The following is a 21,799-nucleotide window of genomic DNA, read 5'->3' on the forward strand; positions in this document are numbered from 1 at the left end:
TTATTTTCCATTCGTGTATCTTTTTCGGAGAAGTGTCTATTAAGATCTTTTGTCCACTTTTTAGTGGGGTTATTTGTCTTTTTATTGTTGAGTTGTAAGTTTTCTTCATATCTTCTAAATCCAAGCCTCTTATCAGATATGTGACTTGGAAAAAGTTTCTGTCATTCTGTGGGTTGTCTTTTCACTTCCCTAATGGTGCCATTTGCAGCACAAAGCTTTTAATTTTGATGAAGTCCAATTTATCTTTTTTTTCTTTTATTTCTTGTGTTTTAGGGGCCAGATCTAAGAAACCATTCCCTCTTCCAAGTTCACGAAGATTTATGCTTATGTTTTCTTCTAACAGCTTTTGGAGTTTTAGCTTTTACATTTAAGTCTCTGATCTATTTTGAGTACATTTTGTATATGGTTGAGGTAGGGGTTCAACTTCATTCTTATTCATGTGGATATCCAGTTGTCCCAGCATCATTTGTTGAGAAGACTATTCTTTCCACATTGCATTGTCCTGGCACCCTTGCTAGAAATCAGTTTCCAACGAGTATATGGATTTATTTCTAGACTGTCAGATCTAGTCCACTGGTCTATATGAGTATCCTTATGCCAGTACCACATTGGTTTTTATGAGTATATAGCTATAGCATGTTTTGTAAATGGAAAGTGTGAGTTCTCCAACTTTGTTCTTCCTTTTCAAGATTGTTTCTATCTATATCCTTTGAGTGTCCATATGAATTTTAGGATCAGGTTGTCAATTTCTGCAAGAAGTCAGCTGGGATTTTGATGGAGATGCGCTGAATTGGTAGATCAATTTGGGGAGTACTGCCATCTCAAAAATATGACATCTTCAAAACCATGAAAAGGAGATGCCTCCTCTCCAAGTCTCGATTTCTTCATCTATACAACGCCTATCCAGGAACACCCACTCTAGCTAAGTAGGAATGAAACAAAGTTAGTGCAGGGCTATTGAAACACTCATTAGATAAGCGCTCTATTGCCAGCGTTATTGTTTCGAGGAGGCGGAGCCATGCGGCGGGGGCGGGGCGGGGCGGAGGAGGGGCGGGGCAAGGCAGAGCCACTTGGCGAGGGCGAGGGCGGGGGCGGGGGCGGGGGCGAGGGCGGGGCACAGAGCCGGGCGGTGGGAGAGGCGGGGCCGTGCGGCGGGGGCGGGGGACAGGGTTCCCCGGCCCGCGGGCCGCTCGGTTCTAAGTGGCCGGGGAGGCAGGGCGGACGGGCCCCGGAAGGCGGCGCGAAGGAGCCGGCATCCGGGTCATGGCCGCGCCGGGCGCGCTGCTGGTGATGGGCGTGAGCGGCTCGGGGAAGTAGGTCCGGGAGGGCCGGGGGCGCGGGGGGCGCACTGGAGGAGGCGGCGCGCGCGGCGAAGGCCAGAGCCTGAGTCACCGTGCCGGACCCGCGGGGGACGCAGGCTTCTGGGGAGCCCCCCTCTTCCTTTTGCCGATGAGGAAGCGGAGGCCCGGGACGCCAGCTCCCTCTCCCCACCCTCCAACCTGCCCGCCCCCGGGGGGTGGGGGGGTGGTGCTGGCCGGGACCACATCCGAGACCCGGGTTCTCCGCCTATAAATCGAGAGGCTCTTGGCGAAAGCCCTTTGTAAAGAGGCACCTGCTGGGGCGCCACCCGCAGTGGCTCCTGCAGTCACAAGTGCCCGAGTTTGGGAGCCTCCGGTCAGAACAAGGCCCAAAGCACAAGGACAAACCTCTCCCTACCCAGGGTCCCAGTCTCCCACAGATCTTGGTCAGATCTGGAGCAGCAGCTCCCTCCTGAGAGGTGCTGGACTTTTGTGATTGGATTTTAGGAAGAGAATTTCACCTCCTGGTCTGTTTTCTCTGTTCTGTGATCAGCGTTTATCAGCTTAAACTGGAAGGAGTCGGTGTTAATAAGGAGTCACAAAACCCCCAAGGGTTTGCAAGGAGGTACACCGGATGCCACAAAGCCTCTGCCTAGCCCGGTCTGGCCAACGTGGGGACTGTGAGCTAGACTTTGGCTTCCTGATTAGACCAAACTCTACCTTGCTTTTTACCGGAAAAGGCAGCTACAGCAGCATTCCGCCCCAGGCAGCAGAAGACAGATCTTAATCAAGTGAATTATCATAGCTTCAAAGGCCTTATAATACCCTCCTAGAATTTTCTGAACCAGGAACTGCTTGTGTGGTCAAGTATATATTAAAGACTCTTTCTTGCTCCAGGTAGGAAAGTTTAGGTTTTCAAAATTATTGTGGCGTTTTTAGCCTGGTATCCTGAGAAATTAATTTGGGGGTTCTTGAAATAAAATTAAAATAAAACAGGGAGTCAGAAAGTCCTTAGGTGTTGTATGATTTGAAGAAGAATGTAAGACTGCTTCTGTGGTGTGACGAAGTGGGTGTCTAGAGCCGGAGATCACACGGCTGCCTGGTTGTGTGAGCTTGGGCAATTCATGTACCCCTCTCTGCCTTGGATTAGATTGGGGAGGCTGGTGGCTGAACCATCTGACTTATGTGGTTATGATATTCATGCATTCAGTAAATATTTATAGAGCTCAATCCTGACTCTGTGTCACTGATATATATTGAATAGGACAGATAAAATCCCTGCCCTCAAAGAGTTCACATTCTAGTATGGGAAACACACAGTAACTGAATAAATACATGTACATAGCGTGCCAGCAGTGGTCAGTGGGCCAGGGGAAAATAGACAGTAGAACAAAGAACAGCAGGCAGGATAGTGAGGGAAGGCTCCTCTGAGGCAGTGGTATTTTGCACAAGACCCACAACAAGTGGGAGACTAAGCCTGATGGACAGCTAGGGAAAGATCATTATAGGCAGGCAGAATGGCAAACACAAAGCCCAGGAGACTTGGTTTCTTGGTGGACTACCAGGGAAGCCATTGCATCTGAATGATGGGAGATGAGGTCACAGAAACAACGAAGGTGAAGAGAAGTGATCATATGCTGGAGATATTCTGAAGGTAGAACCAGAAGGATGTGTTGATGGACTGGATGTGGGGTATGAGAGAGGAAGAGAGGTGTTAAGGATGACTTCAAGATTTTTGGCTTGCGTAATTGGAAGGAAGGGGGTTGCTATTGACTGATGGGGAAGCAGTAAGCAGAGCAGGTTTAGGGAAAAATATATCAGGAGCTCAATGTGGGATGTGGTGAACTGCCTATCAGTCATCCAAGTGGATTTGTCAAGTGGTTGATTGCGTATAAAGTCCAGAGTTCAGGAGAACTTTAGAAATAAATGTAGGGATCCTTGGTACACAGATGTATTTAAAGACATAGATGTTGAGATCACCAAGGGAGTGAGTAAAGATAAAGATGCTGGCCAAGGCCTGAACCCTGAGTCCTCTGATGGTGATACACCAAGTAATAAAACGAGATGAGAATTGATTATGTTGATCAATGGATGTAGCAACATTGAGTTCTTTGGTGACTTTTCTGAGCCCCTGATAGGGCCTTGCAGAATTTTAAATTACACTCTATAACATTTACAAGGAAAAAAATGGCTCAAGAAAACAATAGTCTCAAGCCAGAAAGATTGCAGTTAAGCCATTGTTAAAACAAAGTAATGTCAAATAATAATTTTACTTATTTACTATGTTTATTGCCTCTCCCTCCCCTATCTGGATGTAAGGGATCTGTTTTTTCCTTTTTGTTTACTGACTTATGTGTCTATAACAATGCCTGGCGTGTAGTAGATGCTTAGTAAATATTTGCTGACCTAATGCATGAATGAACAAATGAATGAACGGAACTATTTGAGTAGGTGGCAATGTTAGTTTTGTTTATATGTTAACAGCCTTTGTGAAGCCACCCTCTGCTTCTTTCCAGGTTTCCTTCTGTTGATGACATGAGCTCAGGCCCTCTGAATATCTTTTGTATTTAATCTGTGCCCCCACCTACCGCCAAGGTCCTACTGGTTTTTGTTTTGTTTTCAGTCTCCTTAATCCTGATGTACACCAACTCGCTTGGAGACCTTTGGGTCCCAGCCTGAGTTGTAATGCTTATTCCCGTGAGTCTTAGCTCTGAGCCGAGCACTGTGACTTATTCCTGTTGGGGAGTCCCTGTCCCTGACCGCTTTGAGTCCAGCTGTTCTCTGGTTTAGATTTGGATAGAGCAGTAGACAGTAGACTTTTCCTTTTCCTTCTATCTCCTCCCTACCAGTCTACACCCAAATCTAGTTAGCTCTTCTTTTAAATTGTGAGTGGTGGCTGACGTGTTCATTCCTGGCTAATCTTAGTCCTAAGTGTGACTTCCGTTATGCACAGTTCGGGCTTCTCTGGCTGTGGAGTTAGTCGCCAGTAGGCTGCAATGTCACCCTGTGCGGGCTTCAGCACAGTGAACCTAGTGGGACAAGTCCCAGTTCTCATCAATCCTTTGGTTACATCGGGGAGCAGGTCTCAGCTGGGCACACATGTATCTCTAACACCTCCCTGATACCTTCGTAACAAGAGACAGAACCCTGGAATCCAGCTAGAATGTGAGCAGGGTCTTATTTTAATTGTATACGTCTTTTTGGTTACCTTCCATTTAAGGCAAGTAATTATGGCTTCTGGTAGGAAGGAAAAAAGTTTCCTTCTTTAACACATTCACTTAACTTTAAAAAAATGAAGCAATTAAATTAAAAAACAAACAAACAAACAAAAAAACATCAAGTAGGGGCACCTGGCTGGTTCAGTCCAAAGAGCATACAACTCTTGACCCTAGGGTCATGAGTTGAAGCCCCATGTTGTGTTGTGGAGATTACTTAAATAAACAAAACTTTAAACAAACCAAGTAAATAACTGTAGAGAAGGGATGCAAAACTTCGGAGGGAGGGCATGAGGAAACAGTAGGAGGATAAAATCAAAATTCTGAAGGTGGTCCTACAATGACTGGCATTTGGGCAGCGGATTAGAAATTGAGGGAGGGGCGCCTGGGTGGCTCAGTCGGTTAAGCATCCGACTTCGGCTCAGGTCACGATCTCGCGGTCCGTGAGTTCGAGCCCCGCGTCAGGCTCTGGGCTGATGGCTCAGAGCCTGGAGCCTGTTTCGGATTCTGTGTCTCCCTCTCTCTCTGCCCCTCCCCAGTTCATGCTCTGTCTCTCTCTGTCCCAAAAATAAATAAACGTTAAAAAAAAAAAAAAAAATTGAGGGCAAGAAGGTACTTGAGTTATCATGAACTGTCTGCCAGCCTGCACCCTGACCCCAGGGCGCTAGACCACAAGCCTCAGGGTGGCTGGGAGCACATGGCAGTGCGCCAACCATATCCTGGGGACTAGTAGGTGCTCAGTAAGCACTGGCTGAGTGAAATGAGTAGTGAGTGGATAAACGTAGCTCAGTTCCCCTGTTTTGCAGGTGATGAAAAGGGTTTGGAGGCCGACTTGCACAGAAGCAAGTGGCTGTTTAGTGGCCAGAGGGAGACGGTGGCCAGACATTAGGTGCTGAGACCCAAGCCATTCTCACCAAGAGTGCTGCCTGGTAGGGTTCTAGCAGGACCTATTCAGATGCGCTGCACAGAGGACATTTCCCTCCAGGGTTGAATGAGTACTGGTGATTCTCATCCCAAATTTTAAGAGTGTGTGTGTCTCTGTTAACCCCCAAACAAGGTGTTAATGCTTTTATGAGCTCCTTGACCCTTGTCCTGGGAGATTGAAACCCTGCCCCACACCCACCCCCCGTCAGACCCCTCCTTCCAATATCCTCAGTAGAATCTTATCTTTATTCAGTACTTTTTCTCAAAATATAATCTATAGAACAGGGACCAAAAAGCTTCAGAAAGAACTTCAGTTTAATGAGATCTTATATACAGTAAAACCTTGGTTTTGAGCATAATTCGTTCCAGAAACATGCTTATAATCCAAAGCACTTGTATATGAAAGCAAATTTCTAGAACAATTGGTTCAGTTGTGATCATGTGATATTTAGCATCATGTACTACTAGGATTGCACAAGAGATCGCAGGTTTATCAAGTTAAAATTTATTAGAAATGTTTGCTCGTCTTGCGGAACACTCACAGAGCAATTTACTCATAACCCAAGGTTTTACTGTATTGCTTTTTGGAAAAGAAAATTAGTGGTAATCAGTAATTATGCCATTTAAAGGTTTTTTTTAATTTAACGTTTATTCATTTTTGAGAGACAGGGACAGAGTGTGAACGGGGGAGGGGCAGAGAGAGGGGAAGACAGAACCCAAAGCAGGATTCAGGCTCTGAGCTATCAGCACAGAGCCCGACGTGGGGCCCAAACTCATGAACTGTGAGATCGTGACCTGAGCCGAAGTCAGACGCTCAATGGACTGAGGCACCCAGGCACCCCAATTTTAAAAAAAGGTTTTTTTTTTTTAATGTTTGTTTATTTTTGAGAGAGAGACAGAGACAGAGACAGAGCACAAGCAGGGGAGGGGCAGAGAAAGAGGGAGACACAGAATCAGAATCAGGGTCCAGGCTCTGAGTTGTCAGCACAGAGCCCAACGCAGGGCTCGAACTCACAAACTGTGAGATCATGACCTGAGCCAAAGTCGGATGCTTAATCGACTGAGCCACCCAGGTGCCACCCCCCCTCAATATTTTTTTAAGTTTATTTATTTATCTTGAGAGAGAAAGAGAGCACAAGCGGGGAGGGGAAGAGAATCCCAAGCAGGTTCTGTACTGTCTGCATGGATCCCAATGTGGGACTTGAACTCATGAACCATGAGATCATGACCTGAGCCAAAGTCAAGAGCCAGATGTTTGACTGAGCCACCCCAGGGCCCCAATTACATCATTTAAATTCCTGGAGGAAACTAATGTCATGCTCTAGACTCCAGGGTCAAGAGCATTATTGTCACTGCTTCAGTATCATAAAGTTAGTGGGTTTCAACACAGCGGGGCAGCCGCCTGTGTCCCAGGGCACCCCTGCATGGTGGGAGGCACATACGGGTTGGGAAGGGCAGTCACCTGAACCTCTGTGTCCTCTCCACAGATCTACCGTGGGCTCCCTGTTGGCGTCCGAGGTAACCTGTTCTGATGCCTCCCAATTTCCAGTCCCGTTGTGCTGTCTCTTTGCTTCTCTCCCTTACGCGCCCTTTCTTCTGGCCTGTTGGGGTTTGTCAGACAAACCAGGGGCATGGCTTGTGAAACCCAATGGAGCAATTTTGTTTTTCTCTATGGTGATCACCAATAGTGATGAATGAAAGGAGCAGCAGCCCTGGGAGCTGGGATAGTGACGTGGCATCAGGGCCTCCCTGCTTCTTCCCTCCCCCCACCCCAGGGGTGGGGAGCAGCAGGTGGAGGGGAGGCTGGTGGGGGGCGGGGGGAGGGTGGTCCTTGGGCTGCTGGTGAGGAAAAGGGTACAGGCTCATTTCCACACCTGCCCAGCGGTATTAGTGATGGTTGTCACATGGGCCACACTGCCTGCCACACACACCGTTTCACTTTGTTCTTAAAGTTAGGTTGGAAATTCTACGATGCAGATGACTATCACCCAGAGGAAAATCGAATGAAGATGGAAAAGGGGATCCCGCTGAATGACCAGGTAACGTTTGCCATCTGTTTCCAACACAGATGCTCCGGCCAGGGGCCAGAGGTGGAGATCTCGCAGCACCTGGCGTGGGAGAGTTCCTGCATGAGGGGACCCGTGCACAGTGCTCCAAAGCCAGGCACGTGGGGGTCCTGCATGTGTCAGCTTTGGCCCTGAACTTCTCTCTGAACGCAGAGTCAGGACGATACCACCCTGCCAGGACACTTTGTTGCAGGCTTTTAATCTGCAGATTACATTCCTGAGGGCAGAGGCCCTCCTGTGCCCCAGACCTGTGCCTTCATCCTCTCTCCCCAGGGCCACCGTCACCAGACTCTTATCTACCCTAAAGCCAGAGTGATCACTACAGATTCAAATCCAGCCCTTTGGAAGTTTCCCACCCATCTCAGGGTCAAAACCTAAAGGCCTCAATATGCCCCACTCCTGTGGGAGTGTGCCCACCCTCCCTCTCTCCACCAGAGCCACCTTGGCCCCTTTCTTCTTCTTTTTTCTAATGTTTATTTCTTTCTTTTGAGAGAGAGCACGAGTGGGGGAGAGGAGCAGAGAGAGAGGGAGATAGAAACTCAAGCAGGCTCCTTGCTCAGCTCAGAGCCCGAGGTGGGGCTTGAACTCACAAACCCGGGAGATCATGACCTGAGCCGAAACCACCTGAGCCAGCCAGGCGCCCCAACCCTGGCCCCTTTCAGTCGCTTCTGCTAGGCTCTTCCCCGCAGGGCCCTTGTCTGTAGTTCCCACTGTCTGGGATGCACTGCTGTCCCCTCTTCTGTTAACCCTGCTCATATTCACAGCTCCGCTCCCGTGCCGCCTCTTCAGGGAAGCTCTCCTGGACCTACTAAGGGCAGACCTCCTGTAATACAAACTCTCGCAACACCACAGCCCCCACTGCCCTGGTCCCATTTGCAACTTGGCATTTGATGGTGTGAGAACTTGATTAATATTTCTCTCTACGACTAGATTTTCCTTCTGAAAGGGCAAGGACTGTGTCCTGTTAACCATTATAAACCCCCAAGGCCAGACACACAGTAAATGTCAGAAAATACTTGTGGCACAGTTGTAAGTGAACAAACGAAGGAGAGAAGGAATGAATAGTAACCTCGTTCCTTTATGCACTGTCACGAGACCACTTCCTAAGGGTCCCTCTCAAAGCAGAGGTACTAACTGTGGACTCACTGGTATAACCAGCTGTAGCCCAGGTGAGATGTGAGGGCCAGGTCCCCGCAGCAGCTGAGAGCAGGGCCCCCCCGCCAGGCTCACAGGGCAGGTGTGTCCAAAGGGCAGGAACAGAGTGGAACTGGCCAAAGACCGACACTGACATTTTCACTTTCAGTGACCTTGGCCCCAGCCATGCTGCCACTATCTCACTGTCTGCCCTTTGTCCCGCCTTGAGGGACCGGGTCACTCTCTGTTTCAGGGAGTGTGACTTGAGTTGGCAAAGATTCAAACTTGGAACCATCAAAGTGAAACTTGCGGGGCGCCTGGGTGGCTCAGTCGGTTTAGCATCCGACTTCAGCCCAGGTCATGATGCCACACTTCGTGGGTTCGAGCCCCGTGTCAGGCTCTGTGCTGACATCTTGGAGCCTGGAGCCTGTTTCAGGTTCTGTGTCTCCCTCTCTCCCTCTGCCCCTCCCCTGCTTGCACTCTGTCTCCCAAAAATAAATAAATATTAAAAAAAATTTTTTTAATGAGATTTGCAACATTTGACTTGAGAAGACAGGAGGAGGGAACCATAAAAGAGATTCAGAGTCACAATGGAAGCATAATAATGGCATGACACTAGAGCTGATGGACACAGTGCAGACAACCTGTCTCCACCACTCAGCTTGTGTGGCCTTTGGCAAATGGCTCAGTCTCTCTGTGCCTCATTTTCCTCCTGCGAAATAGGGATGGTAAACAGGACCCATTTCATTGGGTTCTTGGGAGGATTAAATGAGGTAATACTAAAAAAAAATAGTCACAGTGAAGTACACAAAGCATTCAGTAAGTTATCACTTACTTATTGTTGCTAATCTATCTACACAGTCTCGTAGGTATAACACAGACCATTTCTACAGTGTGTAAAATGGGACTGCGCCAGCATTATTTTTCTCCTTGGTGAGTGCAAGTAAAAGTTAAGCTAAAGAACGAAGTAAAACAACCCAAATGGATGGATTCTAAAATGGCACTTAAACAGCCTCCCTCTCGTCCACAAGTGAGGCTTGTTAGGTGGGCAGTGTGGGTGGGGGGAGGGAGTAGCATTCGGAAGAGTTTATTGTACAGAAGAAAAGGTTATGAGTTCCTGGACGAAACATAATGACTTGCTAAATATATTTAGAAGAAACGATACAAGTTGGCCAGACTTTAGACTTTCTGTCAGGGAGAGAAAGAGCTAGAACAGCAGATGGTTCACATTTTTAACGACAGCCCAGCCAAGAATGAAGGTGTAGGTCAGAGCTGGGCTAGCACCAGTGGCCCCTCCTGGTCACCTAGCAACCAGCCCTGCCCCCGTGATACCGAGATGAGGATCAAGTGGAAAGTCGGGGCAGAGGTTCAGGTTCCTCTGGGGAAGAGTCTCAGGAAAGCTTGGTTTTGTGCTTGGAGGGCTGAGGTTTGAATAGAAAGAACCCGAGTCGAATATTCCAAGGGCTCCGTAAGGCTATTTAGCTATAAATTAATACGAAATAAAATGTGAACTCCAGTTCTTGGGTTACACTGCCACATTTCAAGTGTTCAATAGCCACATGTGGCCAGTGCCTACCACCCAGACAGCACAGAGAACACTTCGATCATGACAGAAAGCTCTAGTGGACAGTGCTGGGCTAGAGAGAGATATGCCACCCAGGCTGTGATAGGATGTTAGTAGGAGAGTGATGGTGAAGTATTTGCAAGCTCTCAGTCTTCTCTATGTGCCAGGCCCGTGCTGTCCTGGCAGCCCACAGTGACACTTAAGACTTCAAACTCTGTTGAAGGAGGAATTTTTTTTTTCCCTTGAGAAAGAGAGCGAGCGCGAGAGGGGTACGGGCACAGGGCGAGGGAGTGAGAGAATCCCAAACAGGCTCCACACCCAGCGCTGAGTGCAACATAGGGCTTGACCTCACAACCGTGAGATTATGACCTGAGCCGAAATGAAGACGTGCCCCAAACGAGGGTTTTTTTGAGAAAAAATTTCCTGATTATAAATGTAATGTTTGCCCTGTATAGAAATTTGGGGGGCACCTCAGTGGCTCCGTCGGTTCAGCATCTGACTCTTGATTTTGGCAGAGGTCATGATCTCATGGTTCGTGGGATAAAGCCCTGAGTCAGGAGCCATACTGACAGCACGGAGCTGCTTGGGATTCTCTCTCTCCCTCTCTCTCTGTCCCCCTGACTCCCCGCCTCATGCTCACTCTCTCTCTCTCCCTCAAAATAAATATATTTTTTTAAAGAATAGGAATGAAAAGAGGGCTGTGAACAAACCGATGTTAGTAAATTTGAAGACTTAGATAAAATTAGACCGTTTCATAGAAAAATATAAATTACTGTGGGAAAATGGGCTTGAAGGGCAGTGATCTGGTGGCAGAGACTATTCTTTTTCTTCCCAAATGGAAACATGATCTTACTGATGCTGCATTTGGCTTAAGTATCAAGAGGGTCCTGGGGCACCTGGGTGGCTCAGTCAGTTGAACATCCAACTCTTGATTTCAGCTCAGGTCATGATCTCACGGTTGTGAGACTGAGTGCTGCGTTGGGCTCCACGCTGAGTGCAGAGCCTGTTTGGGAGTCTCTCTTTCTCTCCTTTTCCCTCTGCCCCTCCCTCGCTCCTGCACAGGCACCCTCTCAAAAAAAAAAAAAAAAAAAAAAAATCAGGAGGGTCCAGAGATCTAATTATATGTGTAGTCTCTTCCTGCCATTTCAAATACCAAAACTGAATCAAGCATAGAAAACCTGGGGTGCCTTGGGCGGCTCATTCGGTTAAGCATCTGACTCTTGATTTTGACTCAGGTCATGATCTCAAGGTCTTGAGATCAAGCCCCACACTGGGCTCTGTACTGAGGGAGCATTGAGCCTGCTTAAGATTCTCTCTCTTTCCTCCCCTCCCCCAGTCGTGTGTGCATGTGTGCTCTCTCTCAAAAAGAAAGAAAGAATAGAAAAACTGAATATAACACAATGCTCATTTAAAAAGTTGAATCTGTAATCAGAGATCTCCTCTCAAAAAAAAAGGCCCCAGGCCCAGATGGTTTTTCAGATGAGTTTTGGTCAGTTTGGAGCACTGTAACAGAATACCACCAACTGGGGTCTTAAACAAGAGACATTTAGTTCCCACAGTTCTGGAGGCTGGAAGTCCAAGATCAAGATGCTGGCATGGTCAGGCTCTTGGTGAGGGCCTTCTTCCTGGCTTGCAGGTGCAGGGGGGTATGAGGGGTTGTGGCACAGAAGAGAGAGCACACATTAGCTCCCTAGTCTCTTCTTCAATGAGCACTAATCCCATCATAATGTTGCTGTGTGGAACCACCCAGTGACTTGACCCCACACCACAGCCTTGCATGTGGCTTGTTTCTCAAAACCACTAAGTTCTCTCTGGACTTTAACACTGATGGTCACCATTAACTATGTTTCTGTACAAATAAACAGTACCTGGAAAAGTCACTTTGTGTCTGCTTTAATTTCAGGACAGGATTCCATGGCTCTGCAACTTACATGACATCTTACTAAGGTAAGAGAGCATCAGGCCTTAAAGAAAACTCATCAGAAAGTAGAGGGGGAAAAAATACACTCTTGAAATCACTACTGACTGATGATAAAGGATCCCAGTAATGGAGTGCACTTCTGTCAAGTAACCAACAAGGATTTTAATCAACCAGAGACATATAATTTAGTTGGGTTCTAGAGACAGCTTCTAGACAGTTCCACAATTATCTGGGAATCTTGGCAGCCACTTGGGCTTCCATAAGCCCATTTCTTCATTTGAAAATGGGGATAAATATAGTTCCTACTCACAGATTATTGTGAGAATTGAGATGAGGCATGGGTGGCACTTAGAACAGTCTCTAAAAACGCAGAAAGTGCTCACAAGGGGATAAGCAGTGCTACCACTGTTACAGCCACATCACCACCATTTCAAGCTGTGGCCAAGCAGGGTAAACCTAGGGGCATTTGTAAGTCAACAGATAATTGGTCACCAGGATTGGAGTCCTAAATTGTCCTGCTCTATATCATGCTTCGCAGCAAACGAGGTCCCCTCCACCCATCCATGGACCTGGCCCCCTGGGAATCCTGGTTGGGATGTAGAGGAGAAAGAAAAGGCAGGGAATGGCTTATAAATCTTGCTTTCTAAAATGAGGACATAATTTCCTATTTTACAAACCTAAATCATCTGCACCATATGCAATTAGAATATATTTAAGATGAAAAATTCAGTTTACTTTTTCACACCGCACTGACGTAGCTGGCAAACCCTGTCTTGCATGGGCTTATTAGAGTTTAGGGGTTTAGGGATTCAGAGTTTGAGAACTCCCACCACTTGGGTCTCTATAACATAAATAGACTCGTCAGAGATCGAATACACTGACCTGTGATGGACACAGAAATGGAAGATCCTCAGGAGAGCTGAGATCAGATATCCAGACCCAGAAAAGACAAGCTCCTACCCACGGATTGTGGGTGGGAAGAGCCAGAAGGCTCAGATAGGAGTTCATATAAGTTCGTTGCTGATGATACACTCCATCCACTGGGTCTCAAGTGTCACTGGCCATAGAGCGAAAGCAGACCTCTTCAGAATTCTCAGTTGGGAAGCAAACATTCTAAGTGCCCAAGCCGGGGTTTACCCTTCACCTCTACTTGAGTCCCTTCCCAGCCCCAAAATGACTGCCTCTCCTGACCACGGACAGGGGCGCACCGCAGCTGGGTGGACGTGGGGCTCACTTACTTTGTGCAGTCTCCGAGCACGCCGGCTTTCCCTCTTTGGTGCTTGTCACTCTGCCTGTATTTCTGGCTCAGATTTTTTTCTTAGCACATCCCTGGAAGCTTCTCATATCCTGCTCACCTTGACCACATACAGTCTGATACTCCCTTTTCTCCTTTCTCCAGCTCTGTACTGGTAACTTTACCAGACTCTTTCAGCATATTGTAGAGCAGGGATGGGGAGGAGCCAGCTGTGAACTTCAAGTCACTGTGAACACCTGTGGAGAACCGAGGTGTGTGCGGTACCGGTACCCACCGGCAGCCACCATGTCCACATGCTGTGGCCGAGCCACATCCTACATTGACACCTACCAAGCACTTCTGTGTACTGGGCACCTTGATAAACTTTTCCTCCTCACACTTCTATGGACAGGTACTCTAAGTAGTCCCATCTACCAGACGATGAACTGACGCTCAGGGAGGTAAACTGCCCAGGATGGCTCAGTTCACTAGTGGAAGATCTTTACCTCAAAGCCAGGACTGCCTGATACTTGACCACCATTTTGTAATGCTTCCCGCTGGCCAGAGAAGTTAGGACTGGAGTCCTTAACCTGGAACTGACACCAATTATTTTAAATGACCTTATTCTTTAGTTACCGCCCCCCCCCCCAACTTTTTAACAGAGATGTAGCCTCCGGACAGCATGTGGTTCTAGCCTGTTCAGCTCTGAAGAAAGTGTACAGAGACATCTTAATACGAGGAAAAGATGGTGGACCTCTGAAGTGTGAGCAGATGCGGAAGGACAAACAGCCAGCTGAGGTGAAGCTCCTCGTGGTCTATCTGAGTGGGTCGTTTGAGGTCATCTCTGGACGCTTACTCAAAAGAAAAGGACATTTTATGTCCCCTGAGTTACTGCAGTCCCAGTTTGATACTCTGGAGCCCCCATCAGATCCAGAAAATTTCATCCAAATCAATGTGGACAAAAATCTTTCAGAGATAATTGCTACAATTATGGGAACTCTAAGATAACATGAAAACTGTTTCAGATCAGTGGTCTGGAACAATCAGGCAGAAATTTCTATCCCAACTCAAACTATGTTCTAGTATCTTTGTCAATACTGTATTCTAACAAACCATAGTGTACTGAGATATGTGTGTTTGGGTATGATTTGAGGAATCTGTGGTACTTTTGTCATTGTGCTCTGGCACACTGGGAGGAGACAGGAGGGAACTTTGAAAGTAAAGCTTCATAGAAATTCGAATATGATCAGAGGGAATTCTATAATCAATGCTGTAAATCACGACCTTATTTAGAACATTCTTGATCATGCCTGTATTTGGACAAATAAATGAAACTTGGCTATCCTTGGCATCCCCTGGAAATTGGTCCCAGGAGCAGAAATGTACAAAATTGACCACTCACCATCAAGTCACATCAGACCATCTGCTAATCCTCTCTCCCAAGATAAATAAAAAGCACATAAGCTTCATGGATATAAAAAGTTGCAAAGGTGGAACTTCGATGGATGAAGCATGGAACTCAGTGACCCAACTGTCCCCATTCATTTTATGGAGACACCATGAGACCAGGCTGGTGTCAGCCACCTGCTTTTCCACTGCAAAAACCATCAGCAGTGGACTCTAGGGCGAGGAAGGAACACCAGAGCTGCTGTGGCCAAGAGATGAAATGAACCTTCCCGAAGGTCAGGAATGTGTCAGGAGCAGCTGAGCTAGGTGAGGCTGCGCAGGGTGCATTCTGGGCCCCGGGGAGGGCAGCTGCAATCTGGCCTGTTTCAGCCTGTCCCCCAGAGACTCCAGAAAGAAGCTCCCTTATCCCTGTATCCTGACCGAGGCCACAGGATCCAGCTACTCTACGGGCCACTGATCAGCTCTGGCCAGAAAGTGAGTTTTGGAACCAGTTATCTAGTTTTTTTCACAAGGGCATGCAGTCTGTCTTGGGAACTACAAGTAGAATATGTGCTTGGCATGCCAGGAGACTGAAAGGGCCCTCCTGGGCAGGCAGACTTTGCTTAAGGAACATGTGAAACCTCAGATCTTCCTCTCTGCCTGGATATCTGAGAGGCATCTCCTGCCTGACTTCAGTCCTCATTATTCAGGGTCCTTCAAGTCGTCCAGTCAACATGCTCAGGCTGGCTGAGAGTCACCCCTAGTCACAGAGGAAAGACTCAGTCCACTGTACTCAGTGAGCCCACACTGGGTACTGGGATGGGCACTCTGCAGGGTTTGAGGATGCAAAGCTCTGGCTCTCAGGTAGCTTACGTGGGGGTGGAAAGACAGGGCATCTCGTCTCCTCTGGCACCAGCTAGAGTTCTCAGTGAAGGCAGTTGCTCACAAAAAGAATAGATTTTTCAAATATCCTGCTGGACAGTCACAGAGGACCTTGAAAAGCCTGTTTATAACTATAGAGGCACAGAATCTATAAATAAAAATATTTTCGCAGTTGTAACATACCCTGAAATTTCCAAGAATGCCATAAAGGAACAATTGTATTCCTTTTTAGTTTTAATTTTACTTAGAGTCGTCCTTTCAGAAAATCATGGTGGGTTTTTCTGTCATGAATATAACACACCTACATCAATCTGTGTTTGTAATGCTTCATTCACAGTGATCCACCTACAGGCACAAGCATCCAGCTGCTCCACTGTGTTGGTCTAGTGTAACTGTGTCCAAGTGTTACACACTGGAACTCATTAACTGATTACAAGTTACTTTCCCTTTTTCTCATTTAGAGTTAAGGCATCCTATTTACTATTTGCTGGGTAAGTTCTACTACCAATCAGTTTCACTTCAAAGTGGTAAGCGGGGGGAGGGGGGGCAGGGGGAAGGCATTAGAAAATAGTTGTTCAAAAATAAAAAGGAGCGCTGAATCTGGTGGGGATGGGAACCAACCACTGCTCAAATCTTCCCCAAGATGGCCACAGGGATGCCAAGGTATGAGCCAGTACTGCCCTCTGGTGGCACCTCAGGGGGACACTGCAAGCACAGGCCGCTCTCCCACCCACGAGAACACCTGTGGCAGCCACAGGTCCTGCCCCTGGCTCCCCACCCAGGTCTGACCACCCTTCTGCTCAGCCTCTACGACCTGGCAAGAAGAGGCAGGTGAGACTTGTCTCAACCTGATTTTCTCAACCCTGCAAATAACCACTTAACCACCTGTCCCACCAGGGAGCAAGCTCAGGTTAAATATTTTCCTCTCCTATAAAACACTGCCCACCTCGTACAATTGGGAGAACAGAGACATGCACAGTGCAGAGACCCAAACTGACACCCCAACTGCTCAACAAATGTTGGCTCTTGTTATACTCGTCACCCCTGGGAGTCTGAGGGAGTGTGGCCACAGGACAAATTCTCACTCCTGCTTTTTGGACTGTGGAGGAGCTTGTGAACCCCTGCTAAGTACGAGAATCTTGAGTCTTTGGGCTCTGATAGGTCTCCTTCCAGCCCTCCCCAGCTCTTGAGGCCTGACAGGATTCCAAGATCTGCGCACCAGCTTTGGAATCAGGAGGCCGGAAAGGCTGAGCTCCGGACACAGCACCGCCACACACTGAGTAACCACAGGCAAGACACCACTATGGGTGTCACCTCCAGGTGCCCCAAAGGTCCGGGAATGACACCTGTCAGGCCAGGCCTCTCTAGAGACTGCTCTGATGAGCAAACTACCTGTCAGTGGATGGGAGTGCAAGAAGGGAGAAATTAAAACAGGGTGACTTGGGGCACCCAGGTGGCTCAGTCGGTTAAGTGTCCGGCTCTGTGCTGACAGCACGGAGCCTGCTTGGGATTCTCTCTCCCTCACTCTGCCCCTCCCCCACTCATGCATGCAAATACTCCCCAAAATGAACTTAAATAATAAAACAGGTTGACTTTAAAAACAGCATCAACCAGAGATATTCATTTTCTGAAACTATGCAAGTTTATTCTCCATTCACTCAATAGCAAATCTGTATGTTCAAAATGATTGAAATTACAAAGTATTAACTGTAGTATGGGATTATGATTGCTTAGCGATTACCAAGGAAGTGGAATCTGATTAGATATCAGCCTACAAGCTATAAGCTGTGTTGGGCCTCAATGCAGGGAGGTGTTTCAACCTTTTGCAGAATCTCAGGTGTAAAATGTATAGCCTGGTGCTGACTTCCAGACAATCTTCAATCCCTCCAGTGGAGATTCCCCCCAGCAATCTTAGATGCTGTAGAAACTGAATGTCACTTTTTGGGTTAAGGTTGGAAAATCATGGGCCATCACTCAGGAGGACCCAAGACCTAATGGTGAATATCTAACACATACCTTAACTAAGGATCCAATCAGATGGTGCTGGGGGAAAAATGTCCCCAAATCATGGCGATGGCAGGACCTGCACACTCGAATGCCCAGAGTGCCTAGCAAAAACAATAGCGGGATATGACAGACATCAGGGAGTGGTGAGGACCATGGCACAATGGAAAATGCATGCTTTATCTAAATGCAGCCACTGCTCAGCGCTCCAGGTGATGCAGGAACATACATGCATTACACAGGCTGGGTCTGTTGCTCCTTAGATAAAGAAGAACACACCTTCAGAACTGGGGGGATCGCAGGAAGAGGTCACAAAAGGACTTATGGTTTGGACACATTAGGTGAACTAAGGGAGGATTCAAGGAAGCTGTTTAGGAAGTAGGGGATGATTGGGTACCTTAGTAAGGTGAGAAAATGAACTGAGGCTAAAGCTATCATTCATAAAGAAGTGTATTAGAACAGGGAGATACCTGGTTATTTTTTGCAGACTGGACAATGTTCATGTTCTTCTCTGTGTGCAGGCACAATTACAAAACGGGTCTTTTGACTTTGGTCACGGAGCAGTCTTGTAGCTATGTAGGTATTTTGCAAGATTATTCAGCAGGACAGAGACCCCACTTTTAGTAGCAAGTCAGCTCCTGGATGACAGGCATTGCTTTTCTTCCCTCTAATTGTCAGATTATTGTCACTAAGGTCTTTTAGGCCTAAATTTGAAGTAGCTGAGGACACATTTACCTCTTGAACACAAGCAGAACTCAGAGGGTTTAACTTGAACTTCTCTTCTTAAGAAGTGAGCATCTGGTAGGCTTTCCATCTTAAGGGTCAGGTTGCTGTAGTTGGTTTTACCCTGAGGTCAGAGGGTTGAGTAACAGGGAACTAGTGGATTAATCTCTCAGGATCTATACCACTTCCTTCTGTAGCTGGGGCTCCTGTGGTTAATCTTGTAAAGACTGCTGAACTGGTTTCTAGGTAGTGGCACCATTTTACATTCCCACCTGCAATCCTACTAATACTTGTTATTTTCTATCTTTGTGATTACAGCCATCCTAGGGGATGTGAAGTGGTACCTCATTAAGGTTTTGATTTGCACTTCCCTAATGATGTTGAACACATTTTCCTGTGCTTATTTGGCCATTTGCTTATTGTGTTTGGAGAAATATCTATTCAAATCCATCGTGCCTTGGGTTGTTTTTTCTCTTTTTATTGTTCTGTAAGAGTTCTGTGTCCTGGATACTAGATTCTTAACAGACACACAATCTGCAAATAGTCTCACCCATTCTCTGGAGTTTGTTTACTTGATCACCTTTGAAGTACAAAAGTTAGAGTCTGCTGAAGTCGAACTTATTTTTCATTGGCTGCTTGTGTTTTTGGTGTTGTAGCTAAGAAACCACTGCCTAGTCCAAAGTTATGAAGAATTTACACCTGTTTTCTTCTAAGAGCTTTATAGTTTTAGCTCTTACATTTAGGTCTTGGATCCATTTAGTTTTTGTATCAGAGTATGCACAGGATCCCAGGTGATGTACGTGCACAATGAAGTTGAGAAGCACTGCCTTCAATTACTAATAAATTCCCATTTCCCTTTAAGTAAGTTGTTCTAACCGTGGCAGCATATTACAGTCACTTCAGCTTTAAAAACCTATGCCCGACTTTACCCACAATAGAACAATTCCACTTAGTCTGGAGCAGGCTTATTTTGTCACCTCTACAGTTGCTTTTGATGTGAGGCCAGGGTTGGAACTGCTTCCTCTTCACAGATTACAGATTTCACCCGCATGCCTTTGCTCGGCTGGTTTGCACCTACTGTCTGCTTCCTATGTGACGTTTGGATTTCCAAAGGTACCACATTAAGACTGGGATTGGTGGTCACAGTGCATACAGTACACGAGACCATAAGCTTAGTGTCTGGATGGGACACAAATCACATTTTGATCACTGAAAGATGGAGGCCATACTGAGTGGCAGGACATGCAGACAGAGTGGAGATAGGTATGAGAAGAGAAAATAAAGAACTTTAAGACTGTTGTGAGAAAACCTAAGATCTCAGGTTGGCCAAGAGCACGGTCTACAACTAGCTACATTTTAACATCTAGCTGCCATATTCTGTTTGAGGCATTATTTGTCTTTGTTCCTTTTCTTTCTTTTTTCTTGAAAGAGAGGAATGGAAATTGTCAGAACTCTTGTCTTTCCGCTGCAAATCTAGAACCACAGAACCAATTCAGATGGGTCAATGGCCTATACATAAGAGCTAAATTCATAAAATTCTTGGAAGAAAACACAGGAGAAAAATCTTCACGACCTTGGATTTGGCAATGAAGACTTTTTTTGTTTGTTTGTTTGTTTTTAAGTTCATTTACTTTGAGAGACAGACAGAGAGCATGGCTTGGGGAGGGGCAGAGAGAAAGGGAGAGAGAATCCCAAGCAGGCTCCACACTGTCAGCGCAGAGCAACACGTTGGGCTCGATCTCACGGCAGATCATGACCTTGAGCCAAAATCAAACGTCAGACACTTGATTGAATGAGCCACCCTTGGCAATGGATCCTTAAATATGCCACCACAAGCAAAGTGACAGAAGAAGAAAAAAAAGATAAACTGGACTTCATCAAAAATTAAACACTTTTGTGCAAAAGACATTATCAAGAAAGTGAAAAGACAACCTGCAGAAAAGGGGGAAAATATGTGCAAATCATATCTGAAAAGATTTAATATCCAGAACATATAAAGAACTCCTACAACTCAACAACAAAAAAACAGAATTAAAAAGGGACAAAGGGCTTAAACATTTCTCCACGGACAACATACAAGCGGCCAATAAAAAAGCACAAGAAAAAATACTCATCACTAGTCCTTAGGGAAACGCAAGTCAAAACCACAATGACATACCAATTCACACCAGGAAAATGGCTGTAATTTAAAAACAAACAGAAACAGAAAATACAAGTGCTGGCGAGGATGCAGAGAAAACTGGAACCCATACACTGCTAGTAGGAACGTAAAATGGTATAGCCACCGTAAAAATAGGCAGTTCCTCAAAGTTAAAACTGAAAATTACTACACATGACCCAGCAATTCCACTCTAGGTATGTATCCAAAAGAACTGAGACTCAAACTGATACTTCTATACCAATGTTACAAGCATTATTTACAATATCCAAATGGTGGAAGTGTCCATCAACAGATGGATGAATAAAGTGTCGCCTGTCCATACAATGGAGTGTTTGTTATTCAGCCACGACAGGGAATGAAGTACTCATACATGCTACAATATGGATAAACCTGGAAAACATATGAAGGGAAAGAAGCCAGACCCAGAAGCCCAAACATATTATGTAATTCCATTTAAATGAAATACCCAAAAGAAGTAAATCCAGATAGAAAACAGACTAGTGGCTGCCAGGGTTGTAGAGAAATGGTTAAGAGACTGCTTAATTAATGGCTATAAGGCTTCCTTTTGGGGAGATGAAGTTCTGTATGATTGTGATGGTTGCACAACACTGTGAATTTACTTAATACCAGTGAACTATACACTCTAATTGCAATAAATTTTATTGCATCTAGATTATCACAATTTTTACCAAACGAAACAAAAAAGAACCCAAACCACAGGCTTTCCCCACAAAGCAGAGCCTGTCTCGCTAACCTTATTACCATGCGCTAGGACAGCAGACCAGAAAAGGGGCTCAGTCAAGTGTACACAGTTCTTCTACAGTATTCTACACATAGGCAAGTTACTACTTCTTCCTTGGGAAAGAGTAAACATTGAAGAAAATTGTGCTCCTCTAACATTTTCCCCCTTCTGGGATCATAGTTATGGTAAGTTAAGATAGTTACAAATCCTTTGACATTCTACACATCAAGAAGTGGGGCCTAGGACCGTTAAATCTGGCCAAGCTAAGAATGACCATTAAAATATGGGAGAAATGACACTAGACCAACTCAGGGCCCAGACCTTTAAAAACTGACAGCATTCATGTCTCTCGAAATACTTGATCTTGAAACCTATCAACCATGTTGTAAAGAAGCACAAATACTCTGTGCAAAGGCCCACATGGACAGGAAATGAGACCCCGACCACACTCCCAGGTGAAAGAATGTAGGAATTAAACACCGGTGGCAAGAAGTTGTCCCGAACGTAAGTACCCCAGCCCCTGTGCAGTTGCTCCAGCAGCATTC

General features: G+C 46.3%; 2 protein-coding genes across 10 annotated transcripts in view; one reads left to right on the forward strand and one right to left on the reverse strand.

Annotated features, from left to right (window-relative positions):
• Window positions 1–21,799, reverse strand: part of UBQLN1 (ubiquilin 1) — a 76,671-nt gene that overhangs the window by 4,548 nt on the left and 50,324 nt on the right. Inside the window, exon 11 of one of the 2 annotated variants that reach the window (XM_042965244.1) lies at window positions 17,643–17,732. The exons of the other annotated variant lie outside the window; for it this stretch is intronic. Within the exon in view, the coding sequence (XP_042821178.1) occupies window positions 17,658–17,732 (75 nt within the window). The 3' untranslated portion in view covers window positions 17,643–17,657. Of the gene's footprint in view, window positions 1–17,642; window positions 17,733–21,799 lie in introns of those variants that run through there. 2 annotated transcript variants of the gene reach the window in all.
• Window positions 1,170–16,660, forward strand: IDNK (IDNK gluconokinase). Of its 8 annotated transcripts, none has more exons than XM_042965251.1 (6): window positions 1,270–1,313; window positions 5,320–5,442; window positions 6,925–6,955; window positions 7,390–7,476; window positions 12,105–12,148; window positions 14,019–16,660. In XM_042965251.1, the coding sequence occupies exons 4-6, from the start codon at window positions 7,441–7,443 to the stop codon at window positions 14,362–14,364; spliced, it is 426 nt and encodes a 141-aa protein (XP_042821185.1). In that variant the 5' UTR covers window positions 1,270–1,313; window positions 5,320–5,442; window positions 6,925–6,955; window positions 7,390–7,440; the 3' UTR covers window positions 14,365–16,660. The 8 variants fall into 8 exon arrangements, with proteins under 8 accessions (XP_042821181.1, XP_042821188.1, XP_042821183.1 ...); XM_042965253.1 differs by having other exon boundaries at window positions 7,394–7,476; XM_042965247.1 differs by lacking the exon at window positions 5,320–5,442 and having other exon boundaries at window positions 1,170–1,313.

This window comes from Panthera tigris, chromosome D4 (genome assembly GCF_018350195.1).
Source record: "Panthera tigris isolate Pti1 chromosome D4, P.tigris_Pti1_mat1.1, whole genome shotgun sequence".
In the NCBI taxonomy this organism is placed as follows: domain Eukaryota; kingdom Metazoa; phylum Chordata; class Mammalia; order Carnivora; family Felidae; genus Panthera; species Panthera tigris.

Bases quoted from the DNA above. Each gene is read 5' to 3' on its own strand.
- IDNK (XM_042965247.1), top strand. From the start codon at position 1,264: ATGGCCGCGCCGGGCGCGCTGCTGGTGATGGGCGTGAGCGGCTCGGGG. The intron at 1,314-6,924 runs GTAGGTCCGGGA...TCCTCTCCACAG, and splicing joins GGCGTGAGCGGCTCGGGGAA to ATCTACCGTGGGCTCCCTGT. The intron at 12,149-14,018 runs GTAAGAGAGCAT...ACTTTTTAACAG, and splicing joins TTACATGACATCTTACTAAG to AGATGTAGCCTCCGGACAGC.